At 39.3% G+C, this 20,088-nt stretch overlaps 2 protein-coding genes and 1 long non-coding RNA gene across 3 annotated transcripts; all 3 read left to right on the top strand.

Annotated features, from left to right (window-relative positions):
• Positions 1–620: 620 nt before the first annotated feature.
• Positions 621–8,974, top strand: ypel3 (yippee-like 3). The gene is made up of 5 exons (XM_051388027.1): positions 621–977; positions 2,070–2,188; positions 2,411–2,454; positions 7,526–7,634; positions 7,817–8,974. The coding sequence occupies exons 2-5, from the start codon at positions 2,072–2,074 to the stop codon at positions 7,904–7,906; spliced, it is 360 nt and encodes a 119-aa protein (XP_051243987.1). The 5' UTR covers positions 621–977; positions 2,070–2,071; the 3' UTR covers positions 7,907–8,974.
• Positions 2,461–6,825, top strand: LOC127356350 (uncharacterized). The gene is made up of 2 exons (XR_007881973.1): positions 2,461–3,825; positions 4,219–6,825. It is a non-coding gene; the product is annotated as an uncharacterized LOC127356350 (long non-coding RNA).
• A 3,671-nt stretch (positions 8,975–12,645) lies between the features above and the next one.
• On the top strand, positions 12,646–18,731 carry atp6v0ca (ATPase H+ transporting V0 subunit ca). The gene is made up of 3 exons (XM_051388285.1): positions 12,646–12,877; positions 16,213–16,396; positions 17,540–18,731. The coding sequence occupies exons 1-3, from the start codon at positions 12,802–12,804 to the stop codon at positions 17,742–17,744; spliced, it is 465 nt and encodes a 154-aa protein (XP_051244245.1). The 5' UTR covers positions 12,646–12,801; the 3' UTR covers positions 17,745–18,731.
• The last annotated feature ends 1,357 nt before the right edge of the window (positions 18,732–20,088 follow it).

Below are 20,088 nucleotides of genomic sequence, written 5' to 3'. Positions count from 1 at the left end.
TTCACATGTTACACAACTTGGGACTATACCTAAAATATAAAGTGTTTTTAGACAAAAAAAAACCAACAAAAAAATTCACAATGCAGGGAAGGCTTTTTAATAGAGCTGAAACAATTGGTCAATTAACTGATTAATCAATTGACAGAAAATTAATCTGCAACAATTTAGAAAAATTATGAATACTGGCTGTTTGTCTTAATTCTTGAATCTATGGCTGTAAGAGGAATATGTTTGGGTTTGGGCCTTCTGGTCAGAAAAAACAAGATTGTTCACTCTATTCTGGACCAAATGATTAATCAAGCCAATAATCGACATATTAATCGGGGGGATTTTGACCTCCTGGCAACAGCATCCAACACACACACACACACACACACACACACACACACACAAGCCTCGAGTCAATACTGCAAATAAATCCAGAAACCGTTTGCAACCAGTGTGAAGGACTTTATCCCAAACCCAGCAGCAGGACCTGATAACCACCAACAACATTTATAAGACTGTACCAAAAATCCAACTGATAGCCATAAAAGGCTCCTGTGAAGTCGACTCTGATTGGTTGACCCACATTCTAAACGTCACCCGCCGGCTCCCATTGGTCGACAGGGATTTGTTTTGCACTCTTCAGACTTCCTCCTCTGCGTGTTTTCATAAACAAACCACATTTTTTCCTCCCGCTGGGGCCGTCGCACGGTCATCCTGTCAGCCTGCCAGCACTGTCGGATTCCTGCTCCCGTTTCAGCGAAGGCCGCGGAGGAACTTTGGAAAACTGGTTCGGATTCAAACCCGGGACGCGGGTAAACGGGCTGCAGCGACCGGAGCCTGTCTGTGTTTGTCTTTGTTGTCCGAGCCGTCAGCGCGTGGTCGACACTTGGACGGAGCCGACCTGCCGACCACCTTACCTGCTGCTTTGAATCCGCTGTCAGCCACCCTGTGCCGGCCGTGCAGACTGCAGAGAGCCTCAGTAGTACCAGGTGAGAGCCACAGACCGCCGGGGAAGATCCTGCAGTGCGCTGTCTGCTGCTAGCTGCCTTATGTTGTGACAGTGAAGCTAACCAGCTAGCCAACACGCAAGCTAACTCTCGGTCAGAGCTTGTGACCAGTGTCTGTCGGAGCGGACAGATGTCTCAGGCCCTTTTGTGGACATGTGTGTTGTATTAACCGAGTGACAGGCGGTCAGCAGTGTCGGACAGTACATAACGTTACATGGCGCAGCGCACGTTGCAGGGGGATGCTTGGATTTGGGTTGACTGACTGCAGCTAATGAAGCAGGGATTGTTTGTGCAAACTATTATGAACCAGGAAGCAGGCGTCCTGGTTCACTGTGTCCCAGCCCGTCTGTCAACATTAGTCTCCACTAATTGTGTTCATTTATAACAATACACGCCTTGTCAGATGTTTCCTCCGCTATAGGTCAGCCCCTGCACGGTATAGACAATAAGGAGATACACGGTAACAGCTCAGTGTTTACTAGGGCTGCTGTTCAGTCATTCACAGTGTGGTTAGATTAGTCTGTCCCAATCAATGGAAGCACATTCCTACCAGGAACATGGGAAAACATGGGCTTTGTAGTTTTTAATCAACCATCTTGGTCAATCAAGTGTTAAACCTAAGCTGGCTGAGCCCAGTAATAAGTTTTGTCTTGTTAGGTCTTTGATTCACTTGAGATACTCACTTCCCACAATTGTGTGCAAAAGACAAAAGACTGAACATGATCTGAAAAGCTGCAAATTATTGTCTGAAATACTAAACTGATTGTCATAATGAATGTTGTCTGACTGGTTAATCGACCGATTGTTCCAGAATCGGTTTATTAGCATTTAGGTCAGGTCTGCTTTCTAGTGTTTTGTTGCTTTTATGCAATGGTGTTAAAAGCTAATGGCAAACCTGCCTGTGCCTAATGTCTTCAACTTCCTCATTGCTGTAGGTGAACGTAATCAAAAGGAAAGTCCTCAATTCATATGTATGGTTAAACAGTGAGTATTAGGAGCCTGTATTCCTGCACCACTAACACATGCATAACAACATACTACAATTCTGCTTCCTCCTACCCTCTTCCTCCTCAGCCATGGTGAAGCTGACAAAGGCCAAGACGTTCCAGGCTTACCTGGACTCCTGCCACCGTCGCTACAGCTGTGTGCACTGCCGCGCCCACCTGGCCAACCATGACGATCTTATTTCCAAGGTGAGCCTTGTTGTTATTAATCATTTCAGGTGGCTCTGAACACAACTTCGTGGCTCTGGCATAGTTTAGAAAGCAGCTAAACCGGAAAAACTGGACTGACGTTTGGGAGATTTTTTTGTGAAGTTGGAAAATGTATCATTGATTTGTTGTTTGATCCACATATTGAATGGACACATGTCAATTTCTTTTCCTCTAATTTTATTTTTTCTCCATGTCTCGTAGTCTTTCCAAGGCAGCCAAGGACGAGCCTACCTCTTCAACTCTGTGTGAGTATTTTACTGGGTTCGTACATGTGCTGCAAATGACAGCACTTGAATTTCCATGTGGTGTGTTTAAGGTCTGAAAAGTGCTTAGATTTTGTATAAAGTGCTTGAAATAGCATGAAATCTTAATTGCATTACATAATGAATCACTATCTAACTGAATAGTTCGCTTTTTTTGAGAACCACATATCTTTTCTAATTTTAATTCAAGAGGGCTTATAAATGGTTAATTTAGCTTCAGAAGTGGGAACATTTTCTCAACCCATAAAGAAACACTCTTACCTTCAGTTTATCAAAAAAAATCACCTTCAAAATCACCACAAATGGAGATAAATGGATTCCACTGGAGAGACAATTGAAAACAGTTTGGCTGGCGACGCATTTTGGTGTCACCTGCTTAGTATGTTGCTAATATTAGCGTGTCAGCACACTATTGTAGAATCCTTTAGCACACATGTGACTACTTTAGGTAATTGGAATAAGATCACTAATAATTTAATAATAAAAGTGGGGAATTGTCAGTCAATGCATGCATGTATTTACACAGCTGCATAAAGTGACAAATGATGACCGTGATGATCCGGGCCTTGTTTTTAAATGTATTCATTACTGTGGCTTAAAGCTTCGCTCGGTGCACAGTTTCAGATTCAAACATATTTAGTGCATGGTGTTTATTTTGGAAACATTTTGGAATTGGAACCTTTTGAACTGGATTCAGCCTTGGTTACCACGGAGAGCATCCATGTATCTTTCAAACCTCTCTGACTTCATGAACCTGCAGAAGATAATTCAACTTAATTCACATGTTAAAGGTAAGAAAACACATTTTCTTAAGCTGTTTTATTTCTATGTGATGGTCTGTAGTTTAGAGGAGTGTGTCCTCAAGAAAACTTAAATCCAGACAAACAGATTTGGCTGCCAGAGCTTCACTGGCAGATAAAGCACTCAAGAGCCAACCATCATGAATTTACTTAAATTACTTTACTTAAGTTGGTTGTTAGTTTTTCAATGTGAAACCTTTTAATTTCGGTATTTAGTGGAATCAATTGATTAGCTAGTTAAATTGTTTTGTAAATTTACTACGTTAACTCTTGTCTTGTTGGGAAGTGGAGGCCCTTTTCCTTTGCACAAGTAAAGACAATTAAATTGTTTTATTGTTCCCATTTTCCAAATATAGTTCATTTTTAAGCTGAAGTTTGAATATTAACCATAAAAAAGAACTATAGCAACACTAACGTTACTTAATATGGAAACTTGTGTTTTCAAGGACTCTTACTATCTTTATTTGATTTGGTCAGAGTTGATTCACGGATGGAGGGATATCTGGTAGAAGAGAAGAGTAATACCAGCAGCACAATGAGTTCATCAGCAGAGGTTAGTTACTTTAACTTTAAAGCCGCTATGTGTGGAATTTGAAAATGTAACTTTACTACCTCAGCACCCGTCAGTGGTAGTAGTACTGTGTAAATCAGCTCCTAGGAAACATCTGGAGCAAATGCTTAGGCCACAACAAAGAAAACAAAACTGTGATCCTTAAGATCCTTCAGTGTGATTATTAGGCTACCACGGTATGGAGGCCAGAAGACATTTTCAGGTTTCATTACAAGACAAAAGTAGACATGACAAAGACAGTCCATTTTGTCCTCGTTGCAGGAGACCTGTTCTTGTGTAACTAGGTAGCATTTGCCATTTAATATACTTTCTTGTGACTTGATTCTTGTGACTATCTCCATCTCTGTCTCTGTTTTTTTTGCTTCATATAAACAGAACTGCAAAAACTCAGAAAGACCTCATGATGAAGGTGAGAAGAGTATAAAGGGAGGACCGCTGAATCAACATAAGCGTATCCACACTCAAGGAAAGTCTTACCCCTGTGACCAGTGTTGGAGGGTTTTCACTCAGCTGTCAGGTTTGAAGATTCATCGGCGTATCCACACTGGAGAAAAGCCTTACCTCTGGGAACCGTGTGAGAAGAGTTTCAGTCTATCATCAAGTTTGGAGGTCCATAAGTATATCTACGCTGGAGAAAGTTGTCAGTGCACACACACTGTTTCGAAAGCATATTTGAACTGAACTGTATGAAAGCTTTTGCTGTTATAATGTGATTTGGCTTGGGAAAAGTTGTCTGCGTCTCAATAATGTCTCAATAATATTCATATGCATACAACCTATGTTGTCAAATTGTATTGTTTTTACTTCCGCTGTCAAAGCTAATATAGCAATACACGAGAATGCAAAAACTGAAGGATTCTAAGATAGTGTGCTAGCTTGCCAATTGACTGTAATTATTTCAAAATGCCACACTAGCAGCTAGGGTTGGGTAACCTTCACATTGGAACCAGTACCAGGGCCAAATGCATAAAATTTGGTACCTTTTTTGTGGGTAGTTTCTGTACTTCTGTCCCTTTTTTGTTAACAAAAATGTCATTTCAGTTGTAAAAAAAAACAAATTTCTCTCACTACTGTGTTGTTTGTGTAATATTTCCCTGTAAATAGCATGCAATTCATGTACTGTTTGTTTCATACTAAGGTGTCAGGCATACTAAAAAATCTCACATGTATGGTCGATCAGCACACTTGCTAACCTCCAATGATCATAGCCTAAATCAGGAGACCGAACCTAACCAGGGTATCTGGGGATTTTCCCAACTACGTTAATGATTTTGCAAAGGCATACTAACCTAATAATAACAATAATAATCTCTTACTGGGAATCAATGTCAGAGTGTCAGAGACACAGAGCATCCTCATACCATAGTTACTCACTCACTCCTACAAGTGCAAGAGGTGCTCTGTGTTTCTTTTCATTCTGTTCATCTGTTATAAATTAGTTTTTTGCTGCGGGAGAAAATGAATTTGTGGCACGAGAGCCTGTGAGAAGTTTCAATTGGTCAATGTGTGAGTTGACAGTCCTGTGGCTGACGCTAGTAAGAATGCTAAGCTAACGCCAACCAAGAGAGTTAAAAACAGCAAGTTATCTCCAACTTATCCAACTAGCTAATTAAAACTGACTTAAAGTCTCGTCGTACATGGAGGGTTTAACTTTGGTGCTGGCTGCAGGCGTGCTAACGTTAGCCGTGGTTGCTTCATTGAATGTGTTAACAATAGTTGTTTTAGGAAATGATGGTAAACTAAATCATTTGTGTCACACGTATCAATCCTCTGGGCCCCAGTAGGATTATATAAATGTTTCTTCAGTTCACTGTGAACCCTCTTAAATGAGCATTTATCTTACACAATCCAAACAAACACAAAGAAATGGACAATCACAAGTTGTTTTCATTTTAAAACACACAACCTCCATCCACAACATTTGTCTCCATTTGCCTCCTGAGTCATCATTCAGAATCTTACAAAAGAGATGCTTCACTGGATGATGCTAGGTTTTCTAAATAAAAGAGAAATGTCCCACACTCCAACCTAGAGTCCTGTACGGGTCCAAACCTGCACCTGCAGAGCTCAGAACCAGAACCAACCCATTACCTGCAATTATCTCCAAGTCAAACCCAGATCGTTAAAAAAAAGACCCACGATCTGACCAGCGCTTCACACAGTCGTATTTTTACTGCCGCAATTGTAAGTGTTGTTATATAATTAGCAGTAGTCTGTTCGTCTCAGTCACCAACTGTTGCCACTCACAATGCTGCTGCGTCCACACGATCAGATGGACATCGATGTCAATTAAGTCCTTTGTCAGTTTGTGAAATCCATCTCTGCCTGCAGTTTTAAAAGATCTGATCTTGGTCATAGTGTTCTTGTCCTCTGTTACAGCGATTTGAGAGTTGTGTTATTGGAAAAATTTCTGTTTACTGGCGCAGCACCTGAGCTCTTGCTGCAGCTGTATGTCCTCAAAGAGGATGTGCAAGCTTGCAGCTTTCACAATAAAAGAGCATCCTGGCAGCAGATTAGGCTTGATAATATTTAACTGATTTAAATGTTAAAAATAGCCTACACAGTCATTTTCTCCAGAGGAAACCATACATTGTTGTTTCATCCACTGCCTACTGGCATTTGATAATTTGTCAACGTCAATATATTTTTTACCCAAGTTACCTGAACCGCTGCAGTACTCTACTCTGGTATTTTAGGCTCTATCAGAGGAATTTCTGATACTGGTATAAGCATCAGACCAATTTAAAAGCTGTGTTATGAAGCTATATGTTGGAATTTTACATCACAATGTCTAAAAAACGCTAGACCTATGTTATATGTTGTTGAGTTTTGTACCAATGTTATCCCAAATGTTTCCAACAACATCCCAGAGAAATATGTGATATTTTTCTCACCTCTAACTGTTGTAACTTCAGCATATCAGAATTAGGAAGGAAGTCGGCAAATGTGACTAAATGTAACATGAATAAAGCTTTTACATTCCCTCGTCCATGACATGGTTACTGTCACATCAGATAGATTTTCATCAGCAATGGTGGTTGTTCATAGGGCTGGGTTTAAAAAAAATCAGTTTCCAGATACAAATCGATCTACATTTGAATGATCCGATATCCATTAATAAACCATACATTCACAGGGACAGTAATATTTCATCACATCTTCCTTTGTTATGATTTTGACGTGAGCGATCCTCTAGTGACAAATGTGTCTTTGTGTTTATTTAATCCCATTTTTTTTAGACTGCCACTAAATTGGTTTTAGAAAAGGAAAAAAAGAAATCTATGATCTTCAGTTTACTAGGTTTTCTCTCCGAAAACAAATTCCCAGTATCAGACAGGTTTGCATTGTCAGTAGCTAATTTGATTTGCTCTAGAGTGAACCTTGAAGTTGGGTGAGTTAACTTTAGTCATGCTCCTCCTAGGTTAGTGGGTCAGAAATACAGAGGCTCTCTGTGAGCCCAAGAGGTGAGACCATTAAATAACTTCAGCACTTAATCTAACTTTATCTGCTTCTATTCAGTTTAAACCTTGATCTGTTCAGGTGAAACTGTTCTAAATGGTTTCATGGAAAGCCATCCTGCCCATAACGCAAGTTTCATTGACTTTTTCTTTTCCTTTTTTTAAAGAAGTTAGGGTGATACAGGAATATAGTTCTGCATTCTGAAAACTACCTTTGTTTTCAGGGTGAACGTCGGCTGTGGTCCTGCGGAGGAGAGGCTGCTGCTCACAGGACTTCACGCAGTCGCCGACATCTACTGTGAAAACTGTCACACCACACTTGGCTGGAAATATGTAAGTGCATCCACTTAAAAAGCCGGCTTGTTCACCCATAAAACAGGTTTACAGGGTTGGCGAAAAGGGTTAACGTGGTTCCCACCTTCCAAACCTATTGTGTAGGGTTTAGTACAGAGGTCTACATAACCATGCTATAAATCTGGTTTGAGCTAAAGTTTAATCCACTTTCCCTTCTGCAGGAACAAGCCTTTGAGCTGAGTCAGAAGTACAAGGAAGGGAAGTTTATCATCGAGCTGTCCCACATGATAAAGGACAACGGCTGGGACTGAGGAGAAAACTTTCATCTTTCTTCATGACTTTTTCAAAAGTTGCATTCCCTCGACTTTAAAGGGTTCCAGTGTAGCTTCCTCATCCCGCGTTCGAGCCATTGCTGTGCCACACTTTCACTTCGTACGGCTTTGCCAAGAGTAGCATGTGATGCCTTATCTTCTGTTCTTCGTGTTTTTCCAGCGACCACAACAACACATTTGCTGATATTTCTATCCCAATTGCTAGTTGTGCTGGGACATGGACTGAATGAGTGCAGGGTTTGTGTGTGAACGACTGGGAGATGTAGTCACACAGGCACGTGTGCATGTTGGATTTTAAAGTGTGTGTTTGAGTGATGAAACTCTTATCAGCGACCGACCACTGAGCAGTCGCACTGTGGGGGGCGAGAACAGTGTCAAGTCAAACAATCTGACCTTCTTACACATCAGATGCAGGTATTTGGGTTTTCCTTTTGAGTTTAAGGTGCACTTTTAGACATATCTGGCCCAAACTGAGTAAAGTATCTAGTATTTTGTGGGGGGATGGGAATGCTTATAGCAGTGGGAGGGCTTGTTTTTTTTATGAATGAAATTAATTTTTTTATGGTCAGATCAGTAACACATTTTGCCAAAGGCAATCAGTATGTTGAAATAGTAATGTTAAAGCCCGCAAACGTCTCCTGCAAGAATTCTTAAATCTGGAGTATGAGTGTCTTCTGCTTGTAGGTAATACATTTTAGAGTGTGTGTGTGCGTGTGTGTGTGTGTGTGCGCGTGTGCGTGTGCGCGCTGAGATGTCTTAGCTGGACGGTGTTGAGAAGCATTATTCTGGGGTTCACATCTAGAGTTTCCACTGCACAGCTGGGATATCATCACTTTTACTTCATGCTGATGAAATCTGTCCTACATGTTTGTGTATAGCCTAACACTGAGCCGCCCTTACAGATACATTTACTCAATCGTGTTAGAGCAAAGTGTGATTAGGATTATGTAGCATATTTATGGTGATTTTTACTGTCTGCTTCTTTCATTAAAAGTGTATTATTTTAGCCTAATCTTTCATTAAAATACAGTGTGTCTGTAACCAGTTTTCCTTTGCTTGTGGTATTTTATTGTGTGTGTGTGTGTGTGTGTATATGTATGTGTATACATACATATATTTTGTCTTTTCTTGAATTATTAAAACAACTTCAAAGATGTATAGATGCTCGAGAAAAGTAATTTCTTCAAAAGACAAAACCAACATTTAAGTCTGATCTTCACCACTTGAGAACTGATCGTCCTCTGCTTCACTTTCAGACTTTATGCAGCATTTAAACTTCCTTTTTATTCAGCATTTGCTAATGCATGTGGTGTAATGATGTTGTAATGAACAGTTTCAAACCATTGCTGAACTTACAGTTGCCAATTCATTATGATGAGGTGGGGGGGAAAAAGTGCTTTTATTTGGTGGAAATTTCACCATTCTTTTGTCTTTAAAGCAGAAAGAGGAACAATATTACAGTGCAAGTTCTCACCTCCGGGTAGACTACTGCCTGCGTAGCCTCAAGACAAAACCAAGTTTTTCTTTAAAAAATGAGTAAAGATCTTGGTTGTTTTTTTTTCTAAGGTTACATTGTTCTGTTGTCTTATAGAATATATAAAGTCATCATATTGATATTGCTTTTCTCTTGTCTTTGTCTGCATATATGGGGTTGAGATAATGCAAAAGTAACTTAACTAGTAATTTTAACTTAGTTACTTTAATATAGTATTACTGCGATTAGGTTACAGACTACAGTTGTGTAAATGGTAATTGTTTCTGATTACATTTTTAAAAGTGATAGAACAACCCTGTCAGTAGATTTGCAAGCAGATGGTGATGTGAGTACTTCTAGAGGTATATTGGGCATTAATAAAGGTTTATCTTATCTCATATACATTTAAAACTGTCTTCCCCAATATAATAATTACTGCCTAGGTATGTACGGTATATCAACATGCTAGATATTAGAGTCAGACACACCCCCTCTGTAATCTAACCTCAAACACAGACAATCATTTTTGCACTTTTTGCACATTTTAACCTTAATATATATATTTATATATATTCTTGATACATGTTCTGGAGTAGGTAACGAAAGGAATTTCCCCCTGGGGTTAGTAAAGTATTTCTGATTCTGATTCTGATTATGCCACTGCAAACAAATGAAAATGGAATATATATACAGTAGAAGACAAAATGAGTGAGTGAAAGAAAGTTAAAAACCTCCAGCATGGACTTTTTAATGTTTATTGTGTAGCAGCAGGATGTGTGTATCTGATGGGTTTGATTGATTTATGGTTTATAGGATTTTAATATTGCTATATTATTATTATTAAATTCTGACAAGCTAGCCGCTTAGCTGTGGCTTCTTTTGGTTAATATGTTAATGTTTTCTCAAACCCAGTCAGCCTGATAAGAAATCCACTCTACTGTACACTAATGTACTTTTATAACAAAAAAAATCTTTAGACAAAAACAACACATATTATACAGTTTGCTGCAATATTGAAATTATTTTTATATATTACTTTCAAAAACACAAACAGCAAAGCAAAATAAAGTGAATACATATTGTCCTCTTACTGTAAAGAAGTGATTATAATACTTAGTAGGAGTAGGAAGAGGTCACATGAATGAGCTCTGACCAGAACTTGTGGAGAGGCTGCTGACAGTCATGTGTGTGCAGTATTTTATCTGCTTTCACTTTCACAAAATCTGTATTGTAAAAGGTTACTGCGAGTACATTCTCATGACATGAACAAGTTAAAGGCATTACTGAATGATAAGCAGTGAGAAACATTTTACAAGTAGCGCAGAGAAATATTTATTTTAATTTAAATAATCTTCCATAATATGCTGAAGCGTACAGTAGGTTTGCTGCACACATCCCACCACGTAGTGTAGGAATCTTTCCTAAGCTGGGAGGAAATGAGAGTGCTTGTTTGGGGTTTGTGGTATAGACCAGAACATCAACTGGAAATAATATAAGAAATGAAATGAAGGAGTTGTTAAGACTTCATCTTAGAGAATTCATAAAGTCCCTCATAGCTCATAGAGTTGGGAGTGGCATTGAAACTTTTCCCTGTAAAGCAAATTTACTTCTATTTAAACTGATGCTGAGTGTAATTAGTATTGTGGTCAATACTATCAAAGTCAGTGAATACATCTGCTGTAGCTGAGAACTAATTCAAAATTAACATTGTGAAATCAAGACTGCAGAATACTCAAACCTACAAAACAAATTAATGTAAATAAAGCTTCTAAAGTTTGCAGAGTATCAGAATTAGAATCAGACATACTTCAATAATCCCAGGCGGAAATTACTTTAAATATTGCAATGATGTGCATATGTTTATATTTGGAGTACAGTCTATGTATTCTTTCTTCTTATTCTTATAATTCAGTCTCAGAAGAAAATGTATGTAAGGCTTATTGTCAAATTAAAATTTCCACAATGAATTTATCAAAACTCTTGTGTTTGTAATTTCTTTTACGATGGATGTATGTTTTTTACATTAATTTATAACACTTTAGGATTTAGTGCCTTGCTCCAGGACACTTCAACAAGACTTGTGGCTGCTGTGAAGATCAGAAATGACGAGCGGGACAGAACTCCAATTAAATTGTTTATTTATGAGCAGACATTTGGGGCAGATGCCCTTCCTCAGTGTGCAAGCTGGCAGCAGGGTTGTGCTGTGGTGAAGATCAAATCTAAAAGTGACACATTTCTGGTGTAATATTCTGGAGGATAAGTGTTGCCACTTTAAATTTAAAGCCTTTTATTGCTCTAATCTTTCAGTTCAATTATACTGACTGTTTAGAAAATCTTTGACCAACAAATCTATATGAGGTATTTTTAAAATGCAAACTGGAGACGATCAGCTTCAAGGAGATGGATTATTAAAGACACAGATTACAACAAACTTTCAAATATCAATTTTAAGAAACTATATTGTTGGGGTGGTTGTTGTTTTAAAAAAAGAGGTCAAATATAATATGAAAGTGTATATGTGTGTGTAATATATAGTCAAAATCTGCCCCAAAGAAGCATGAAAATGAAATGTCCTTTAAGCTGACATTAGAAACAACCATTTCACAGTGTCACCTTGACAAAGTCAGCTCTAGGATGTGTCTCCATCCTTACTTAATCAGGACAATCTTAGTTTGTTTGACTCCTAGAGGAGCTCTAATGTTGATTTAAATTAAGCGATCCCTGCCAGGTTACTCCATGATAATAAAAAATAAACCCATAACATACAACACATACATACTGCTGTACAGCTAGGATGGTGTATGCTGGATATGGACATTGTGTTACTGAGCTTTCTTTAAGCCTTTAGCTTACTCTGCCTATTTGTTGTTGTATATTTTTAATTATAGAGCAAACACAAGTGTTTAAGGTTGATTTTACCATCTATTTGATACCTAATAATTAATACGCCAGCGTGTAGTGACTACTAGCGTTTCAACTGCAGTCAATGCACTTGCAGCAGAACATACCACAATACACACACTGTACAAACTACTCATATCATATATTGTGCTTTTACAAACTGTTGTTACATTCAATCACTTTGAAAATAACCACCACATGAAGATAATTTCTCTAAGATAGAATACGGTGCAATAAACGGCGAGGGTTAGGTATTTAAAGCCTGTTTGTGCCGCGCACCCCTATGTCCACACAGATGGTTCCTTCCGAGATGGTTGATCATGTGACTTTTTCCGTTTCGCCATTTTCCTCTTCTACACCGGTGCTCTCGCTGGCAGCTACGTTGTCGCCCCCTCTCAGTGTTTTAACCTGTCCACAGCTGACGGTGGGAAAGGGGAAAAGCTATAAAAAAAGAAGATAGTCTGTCTTGTAGCTGTATCGCCCCGAGAAAAGTGCGAGAATGTCTTCTGAGGAGAGCCCCGAGTACTCGCCTTTCTTCGCTGTGATGGGAGCCTCTGCGGCCATGGTCTTCAGCGGTAACTACACCAGCTCCTTCATCTGACATTTCATCGTTATTACAGCGCTAATGACCGAGCCGCTCAGCCCAAATGTTGATTTCCTGTGGAGATATTAGTGGCGTCTGTCTGTCTGAAGAGAAACGGTGTTGGTTGTGAGCTGAGTCGGTCACGGCTCACACACACCTGCCAGGGATGCGAGGCGGTGGGGGGGGGAGGGAGGGAGGGAGGGAGGTGTTTGCACCGACATCGAGCTGCTGACCACTAGCTCCTCACACTGCTAACGTTATAGCTGGCTCTCCCCTGTATGAGCCACGTTACGTCCTATTATATCATAGCTGTAATGCTGTTTCCTGGTAGATGCTGGCTGGTGACGCAGACCCTCACTGAGGTGGCAGCTGCTGCCATCAGACCATCCCTTAATCTGTCAAAATGAAGTCTTTTTTCACTACAGCGAGGTCCAGATCTTCATTTGTTATAAGATAAATACGATTATTGCTGAGATTGCATCCAGAGCGTGCCTCCCATTGGTTGTTATGAGCTGTATTGCAGGAGGGCCAGCGTTAAGGCCTAAACATCAGTGTGGGGAATTAAAGGGTGAATCCACCCATTCATTCATGTACTACCGCCTGTCACTGTTCAGCATGCACTGGAGGCTGGAGGCGGGGTCCACCCAGTCTGTCAAAGAGGAAATAACATTAGACCCCCAATGCAGAATATACATCGTGCTCATTTAATGGTTTTTGGGGAAGTTAAGGCAATCAGGTGATTCCTATTGCTACAGACAATAATCTCCATAATGTGGAAACTATTGATGATTCGATAATGACACTTTGGGGAGTTTGTTCGCTGGGTGAGGGCTCATAAATGTCATGTTTAAGATGGTAAATCTGTTGACACACAAACTGTTTATCCCCTGATATAATTACAATACCTAAATCCAGGGCATCTGCCGTACCAATCCAATACCCGTGTGCTCTTTTTTTCCCCCCTAAATGTAATATCTGTATGCCACACCACTGTATGGAAGTTGGAATCATTTATATGTAGGGTAACATTAGGCCAGGGATTGTTGTGGCATTTAACAACTACAGTCGGTGGCCTGTTGTGCCTGAAAGAATGAGACCGATAGCAGAAACACTACATTGTTTAATGACAATGACATGGAAACTGTATTTAATGCGATGTGTCACATCGTGGGTGGGTCACCTCCTGGCTGACACCCAACTGGATCAGTGCACCTGTAATTAAATCAGAGTTTTGTTTTAATGTAGGGCAAAAGACTTCCTGACGCTCTGTGTTGAAGTGTCTTACTGCTACGTATGCTAGAGGTGTTCGTAGCTCATGTTTATTGTTCAACTCCGGCCCAGATCATGAAGTCTATACAGAACTGGAAATTAAGGCTTGATCAATACTGGATTTATGAGGCTGATACCAATATACTGGCCAATATGTATTTATAACAAATGGCTAACATTTGGTTATTGAGTAATTGTTAGAGTTGAAAAATAAACTCTCCAGTTCTCTATAAACTAAAGCTAATGGTGATTCCCTTTCTAAATTACTTCAAACATTCTCTACGGCAATTTCTCATGCTCATCTGGCGGATGTATCGTTCAGACTTTGTTATAAATCATTTCCTACACCACAGGCATACAGAGACACCTTGATCCAGCAGTGTAATTTGGGTGTAAAATATAGTTTTTGCTTTTAATCAATACAACCTCTCAGCTCAATCAATCATCTAATAGCGGACACGTGTGTAAGGCTGAAGACTCACTGGACAGAAATGTGATGTCCACCCACATTCATTATCTATGCGATGCAAATGTATTGCCTTTCAGGGTACCGTGGGAAAGCATGCAGCGCAGAATGATAAATGATGTATGATGCACTGAAAATGGGAGGTTTCAGAAAGTTATGTTTAACTTTAATGCAAATAAGAGCTGCAGAAACTATCAGTGGATAAGAAAGTCATAATTGTATTTTCTGGGATTGCTCCTTTGTGTGGCCTTTCCCTCCCAGAATATAAAGAAAAGTGCTGCTTTGTACAGAGGTGTTAGAATTGTTGGAGAAAGTGCTGGGTTGCTTATTAACACAATGCACACAAACAATTGCTTGTAGTCTGAGAACATAGCCCTTGGAAGCGCCAACACACCCACAGCAAGTGGTGTTGTGCGATTTTATTTATTCATTTGCTTCCGGCTGGACTTGGTGGTGAGCAGGTAACCTGTATTCAGTCAGAGTTGCTCACTGCTGGTTGCCATCAAAGCAGATTGATGCTGTAACAAAGAGTAGCGCCGATCACTGTGGATTGTCTGTTTCTGTTTCATTGAACTTTAGTACGGGTCAGTTTGCCCCATCGTGTTGAATGATGTGTGTAGGTGAACCACTCCAGTGGATGATGTAGGTTGCTTGGTGAAAGACAGATGTGAGACAGGTGTTACATTAACTAGCCGCCATACAACTAGCTGCTTGATATAGATCAATCAACGCCTCTGACACAATGTCAGTAAAAACTGAAAATTGTAAGATTCACATGGTTCTCTTCAGTCTTCTAGTCTTATTTGCACAACTAAAGCTAGATGAAAGACATACAATAATAGAGCTCAGGGGAGGAAGGAAGCCTTTGGGCTTATACAAAAAAACAAATGCATTAACAAAATCATTATAATTATAAACATCAGACAGCAAGACAAATCAAACATAAATAAGACCAGATAAAAGAAGAGGGAATCAAACACAAGAAGAGATTTTTGTAAAAGGTTGGTATTATTGCAGGCAGGCCTACTGTATTACTGCGGATTGTTTCACATTCACTGGTATTCTGAACAGTGTAGATACTAATGTGTGATAAGCAGACAAAACATGAATGAAACATGAAGTGACAGCGGAGCAGAAATGGGAACTTGGCAGTGACACCATTTGTGACATGAAAATAGTCATAATAAAGTGTTGAAGTTACCAGAGTAAGATGGTGTAGCAAAGCCTCAGAGTGCCACCATGTGTCACGTTTTTAAAGTGTTTGTTAGGAAACCTTAAAAATAGATTCACTAGTGGGATTTGCAAGTAAGCCTCTTTTTTTTTTTTTTTTTTGTATCACTTTAATTTCTCAGTTCTCAGGAGAGGACTGGCAGCCGAACATGTTTCACTGTTTCATTTTGTCTGTTACCTGAACGTCAGGACAATGTGTGAGTCAGATCCAGCTTGTTCGGGAAGAGAATTGAAATTGGTCAACCTGATGAATCATTCTTACGTAGCGCCACCTTAATCCATATCTCTTCCGGATTGAGTTTGTTTGTCAGGAACCATTTGTAAGTGAAGAAATAACTGGAACTCTCTTCTCTCTCACTCAGCATTAGGAGCGGCGTACGGGACAGCGAAGAGTGGCACAGGCATCGCTGCCATGTCCGTGATGCGGCCAGAGCTAATCATGAAGTCCATCATCCCCGTGGTCATGGCTGGTATCATCGCCATCTACGGGCTGGTGGTGGCTGTGCTGATAGCAAACAACATCTCCGAGAGAGTCACTCTTTACAAGTAAGACAAACCTCCAATACAATAGCTGATTTAAAACACTTTTTACATTTACATATTCTTTCTGCTCAAAAGTGAGCAACATATTATATCATATCTGCAAAATACTGTAGTTTGTACACTTATGAGTTGAAGCACATACATGCAAACAACCCACAACGTCTTCAACTCACAAACACAGCGGCCAACTGATGAATTTAAGACCAATATTCACTGTCCTTTACCTCTGTTTTGATCAACTTCATGGTACATTTTCTATATCTGGCTCTTCGCTGGGTAGTAAACAGTTAACCTGTCAAAACACTGCAGATTTAAAAGCTTTAACATAATTTGTTTTCAGTGGTTGTGAAGTTGCAGTGAGACAGCAGTTAGAGCGTCTTTGTTTTTGGTTTAGAGTAGTTTAGATACGAGAGGGATTTGATCAAATCACTCCAGGCTTAGTGAGTACAGAGCGATATGGAGCGGTACAGGACAGTTCAGCGTACACCCACACCACCTTCATCTGGAAGGATGAGGGAGAAATGAATAACTTACACCTCAACCACATTTTTAAAAAATGTAGTTGTCTGATTTTTGCGAGTTAAATAAAAATCCCTGACCATGGTCTTACTAACACTCGCCACTACAACCTTCAAACTAATAGTGTGTGGTTTTACATGATGGTTGGGGCCAATTGCCCCAAATAACTTTTGATTAAAATACGTCCCAGAGTTCAAGAAAAACATTTTTGTACAGAGAAAATACAGCGATTTTGATATAAAGACACTGAAACACTCAAAATTATTGTTTTGCTATATTTAGTATATAATAAGGGATAATTGACACAGAGACACAGGATATTGGAAAGTTTATTTTTTATTTCACTGTTACAGCAACATTTGACTTCATTATGTCCTTTAATGTCCTCACCGGCCGCACCTCGGATCTCTCTGTCAGGAAGCTGCACTTGCTGCTGCTCTTGGTAGCGATATATGGGTTCTCGCTGACATTTTGATTATTAGATAGATGTGTTTAGCTTTTTAGGTGAAATGCATCTTTAAATAATACTAATTATTTTGGATATCAAACACTCACCCTCCCATTCATACTGTATTATCACCAAAATATGACTAAGTGGGTACTCTTTTCTTTGTGTCCCCTCAACAGGAGTTTCTTGCATCTCGGTGCCGGTCTGAGCGTGGGCCTGAGCGGTCTGGCGGCCGGGTTCGCCATTGGCATAGTGGGCGATGCCGGCGTGAGGGGCACCGCCCAGCAGCCCCGGCTTTTTGTGGGCATGATCCTGATCTTGATCTTTGCCGAGGTGCTGGGGCTTTACGGGCTCATTGTGGCCCTCATCCTATCTACAAAATAAGTGTCTGCATCATAACACCATCTCATTCATTCCACATCAAAGCAGCAAGAACAAATAGGAGATTTTCACCTACTTCCATTACACCCCGTGGGTCTGACAGGATGGGATGGCAACAGAAACATGTTGGCGGTCGACTTGACAGCTGTGTCCTCAATAGATGTGATCTATCCATATTGTTTAAAGCCATCCAGTTGTGTCAGGTCTTGTGCGTACAGAACGGGCATGAAGATGTATTGGTTGTTGTGGGATGATGTGTGGACAGTCTGCTTGATTTGTTGTCTGATCTTAACCTGTACAGTGATCCAGAGTCCCTCCACCCCCTGTAAATGTAGTAACCAGTCTGTGCTGTGAGTGTGTGAGTATCAACGTTTCTCCCTCTGCCCATTCCCCTCCTTGGGTTTTTGTTTTTTGTTGGTGGTTTTGATCATTTTCTGTTTTGAGACTGCTGAAAAATCGTGCACATTAGTGTTTTATTTTTTCATGTTCTTTTCTGGGACCATTTTTGAATCACAGTGGTGAGGAACTGACAAGACATATTTTTTTTCACTATTTATGGAAAGTTGTGAAGATTTTGACTTAATGAAACTGTCTAAATGGAATAATGTTTATTGAATACCCTATATACCACAAAATATATAAATTATCTGTGTATAGTTAGATTAATTGCACTGTGGGTAATTGTTCTAAGTGCTTGGAATTCCTCTGGATGTAGTGTGATTATTAATGGAGGATGTCCACATGTTGACATGGAGTTGACAGTGTGCGAGCGTGTGTGTATGTGTGTGTGTGTGTGAGCGCGTGTGTGAATGACACGAGTGCAGGATGTGTGCAAGTCGATTTATGTTTAATATTACATTCTCAAACACTAGCATCGTTTACCTGTAGTGCTGCTGTCTTGATTTTTTTGTTTGTTTTTTGTTTAAGGTGAGAGCTCACTGTTCAGCCATGCCTGTCAGATTTCCAAATAAAACTCAACCTCCTCCAGAACATTTGTCGAGTCTTTGTTTGTCTGATATTAATGGAATGGTTAAACTTACACTACCAATGACATTTAGATTTTTCTAAGCATTTTGTGTAAAAAGAGATGGGATATTAAATGTTGAGCAATAAGGACTTCTTATGGATTAATGTTGTAGTCAGACCTGATGATGGCGCTAGATTAAAAGTCAAAATGTTAATACAGTTCATGTTAATGTAGGAATGAATGTGTCCTCCTTGCATTAAAGTTTTTAAATTAAAGCATTAACACACATAGAGTGATGAGATTTTCTTGATTTATATTCCGTTAATTCCTTCATGCTACTGTGTTAAACAAAGAAACACATAATTGTTTTGTGGTTTATGACTGCACAGTAGTCTTCTTGATGCCTTTTGATTCATAAATAGTACTGAAGATATTAGTATACTTCAACTTGGATACATTATGTGCTGATAAACATTATTGAGCTCATAAAGTGGTGTCAACATTTAAGAAGAACTCCAGTCCAGAAGAGCAGCACTGACCTCTCACAAAGCTCAATGTTCACCTTGTAATTTACCAAAAGGGAAAGATAAAAGAGAAAGAAAGCACTGAAACTGTCGATTAAAACTGGCAGCGTTGGTTGCTGTTCACACTGCCTCTAGTAAAGTTTCATATTTCAACATAAGATCATCTGAGCTACAAACAGCTGTTGCTTATGCAAAGTAGGTGAATGTATTATGATAAGTTGCATTTAAAACAACGATACCTACATGTATGACCTAACTCTGTGTTCAGTGTGTACAGTATATAAACTGCACTTACAACTTTAAAATGCTGCATACACATTAATGTGTCAGTAATAATACTTCAATATAATATATCCAGCAGTGGAAAGTAAGTATATTTATTTCAATTCAATTTTATTTGTATAGCGCCAATTCATAAGAGAAGTTATCTCAGGACACTTTTCAAATAGAGCAGGTCTAGACCGAACTCTTTATAACATTATTTACAGAGACCCAACAGTACCACCATGAGCAAGACCTTGGAAACGGCGGCAAGGAAAATATTACTTCTGTAAAATTACAATATAATTGTAATATAATTGTGTTTCTGTTTCATGTTACTTTACTTTTCAAATTAGGATTTTACATAAAAAAGATATGAACAGTTCTTAAACTATGATGCAGTTACAGATCAAACTATCCAACAGTACATAATATATATATATATATTAATAAGGCTTATTATGTTAATGCATCGATGATAATGAGTCACAAATTGAACAACATACAACTGACAAGGGCCATAATACTTTGACACTTTAAAGGATCAAGCTTATCACATGAACACTGAAACAGCCTTTTTACTTCTAATTTACCG

The sequence above is a fragment of the Dicentrarchus labrax genome, unplaced genomic scaffold (assembly GCF_905237075.1).
Source record: "Dicentrarchus labrax unplaced genomic scaffold, dlabrax2021, whole genome shotgun sequence".
NCBI classification, from domain to species: Eukaryota; Metazoa; Chordata; class Actinopteri; family Moronidae; genus Dicentrarchus; species Dicentrarchus labrax.
This window is presented reverse-complemented; position numbering and strand designations above follow the sequence as displayed.

Bases quoted from the DNA above. Each gene is read 5' to 3' on its own strand.
- ypel3 (XM_051388027.1), top strand. From the start codon at position 2,072: ATGGTGAAGCTGACAAAGGCCAAGACGTTCCAGGCTTACCTGGACTCC. The intron at 2,189-2,410 runs GTGAGCCTTGTT...CATGTCTCGTAG, and splicing joins ATGACGATCTTATTTCCAAG to TCTTTCCAAGGCAGCCAAGG. The intron at 2,455-7,525 runs GTGAGTATTTTA...CTTTGTTTTCAG, and splicing joins GCCTACCTCTTCAACTCTGT to GGTGAACGTCGGCTGTGGTC.
- atp6v0ca (XM_051388285.1), top strand. From the start codon at position 12,802: ATGTCTTCTGAGGAGAGCCCCGAGTACTCGCCTTTCTTCGCTGTGATG. The intron at 12,878-16,212 runs GTAACTACACCA...TCTCTCACTCAG, and splicing joins TGCGGCCATGGTCTTCAGCG to CATTAGGAGCGGCGTACGGG. The intron at 16,397-17,539 runs GTAAGACAAACC...TCCCCTCAACAG, and splicing joins GAGAGAGTCACTCTTTACAA to GAGTTTCTTGCATCTCGGTG.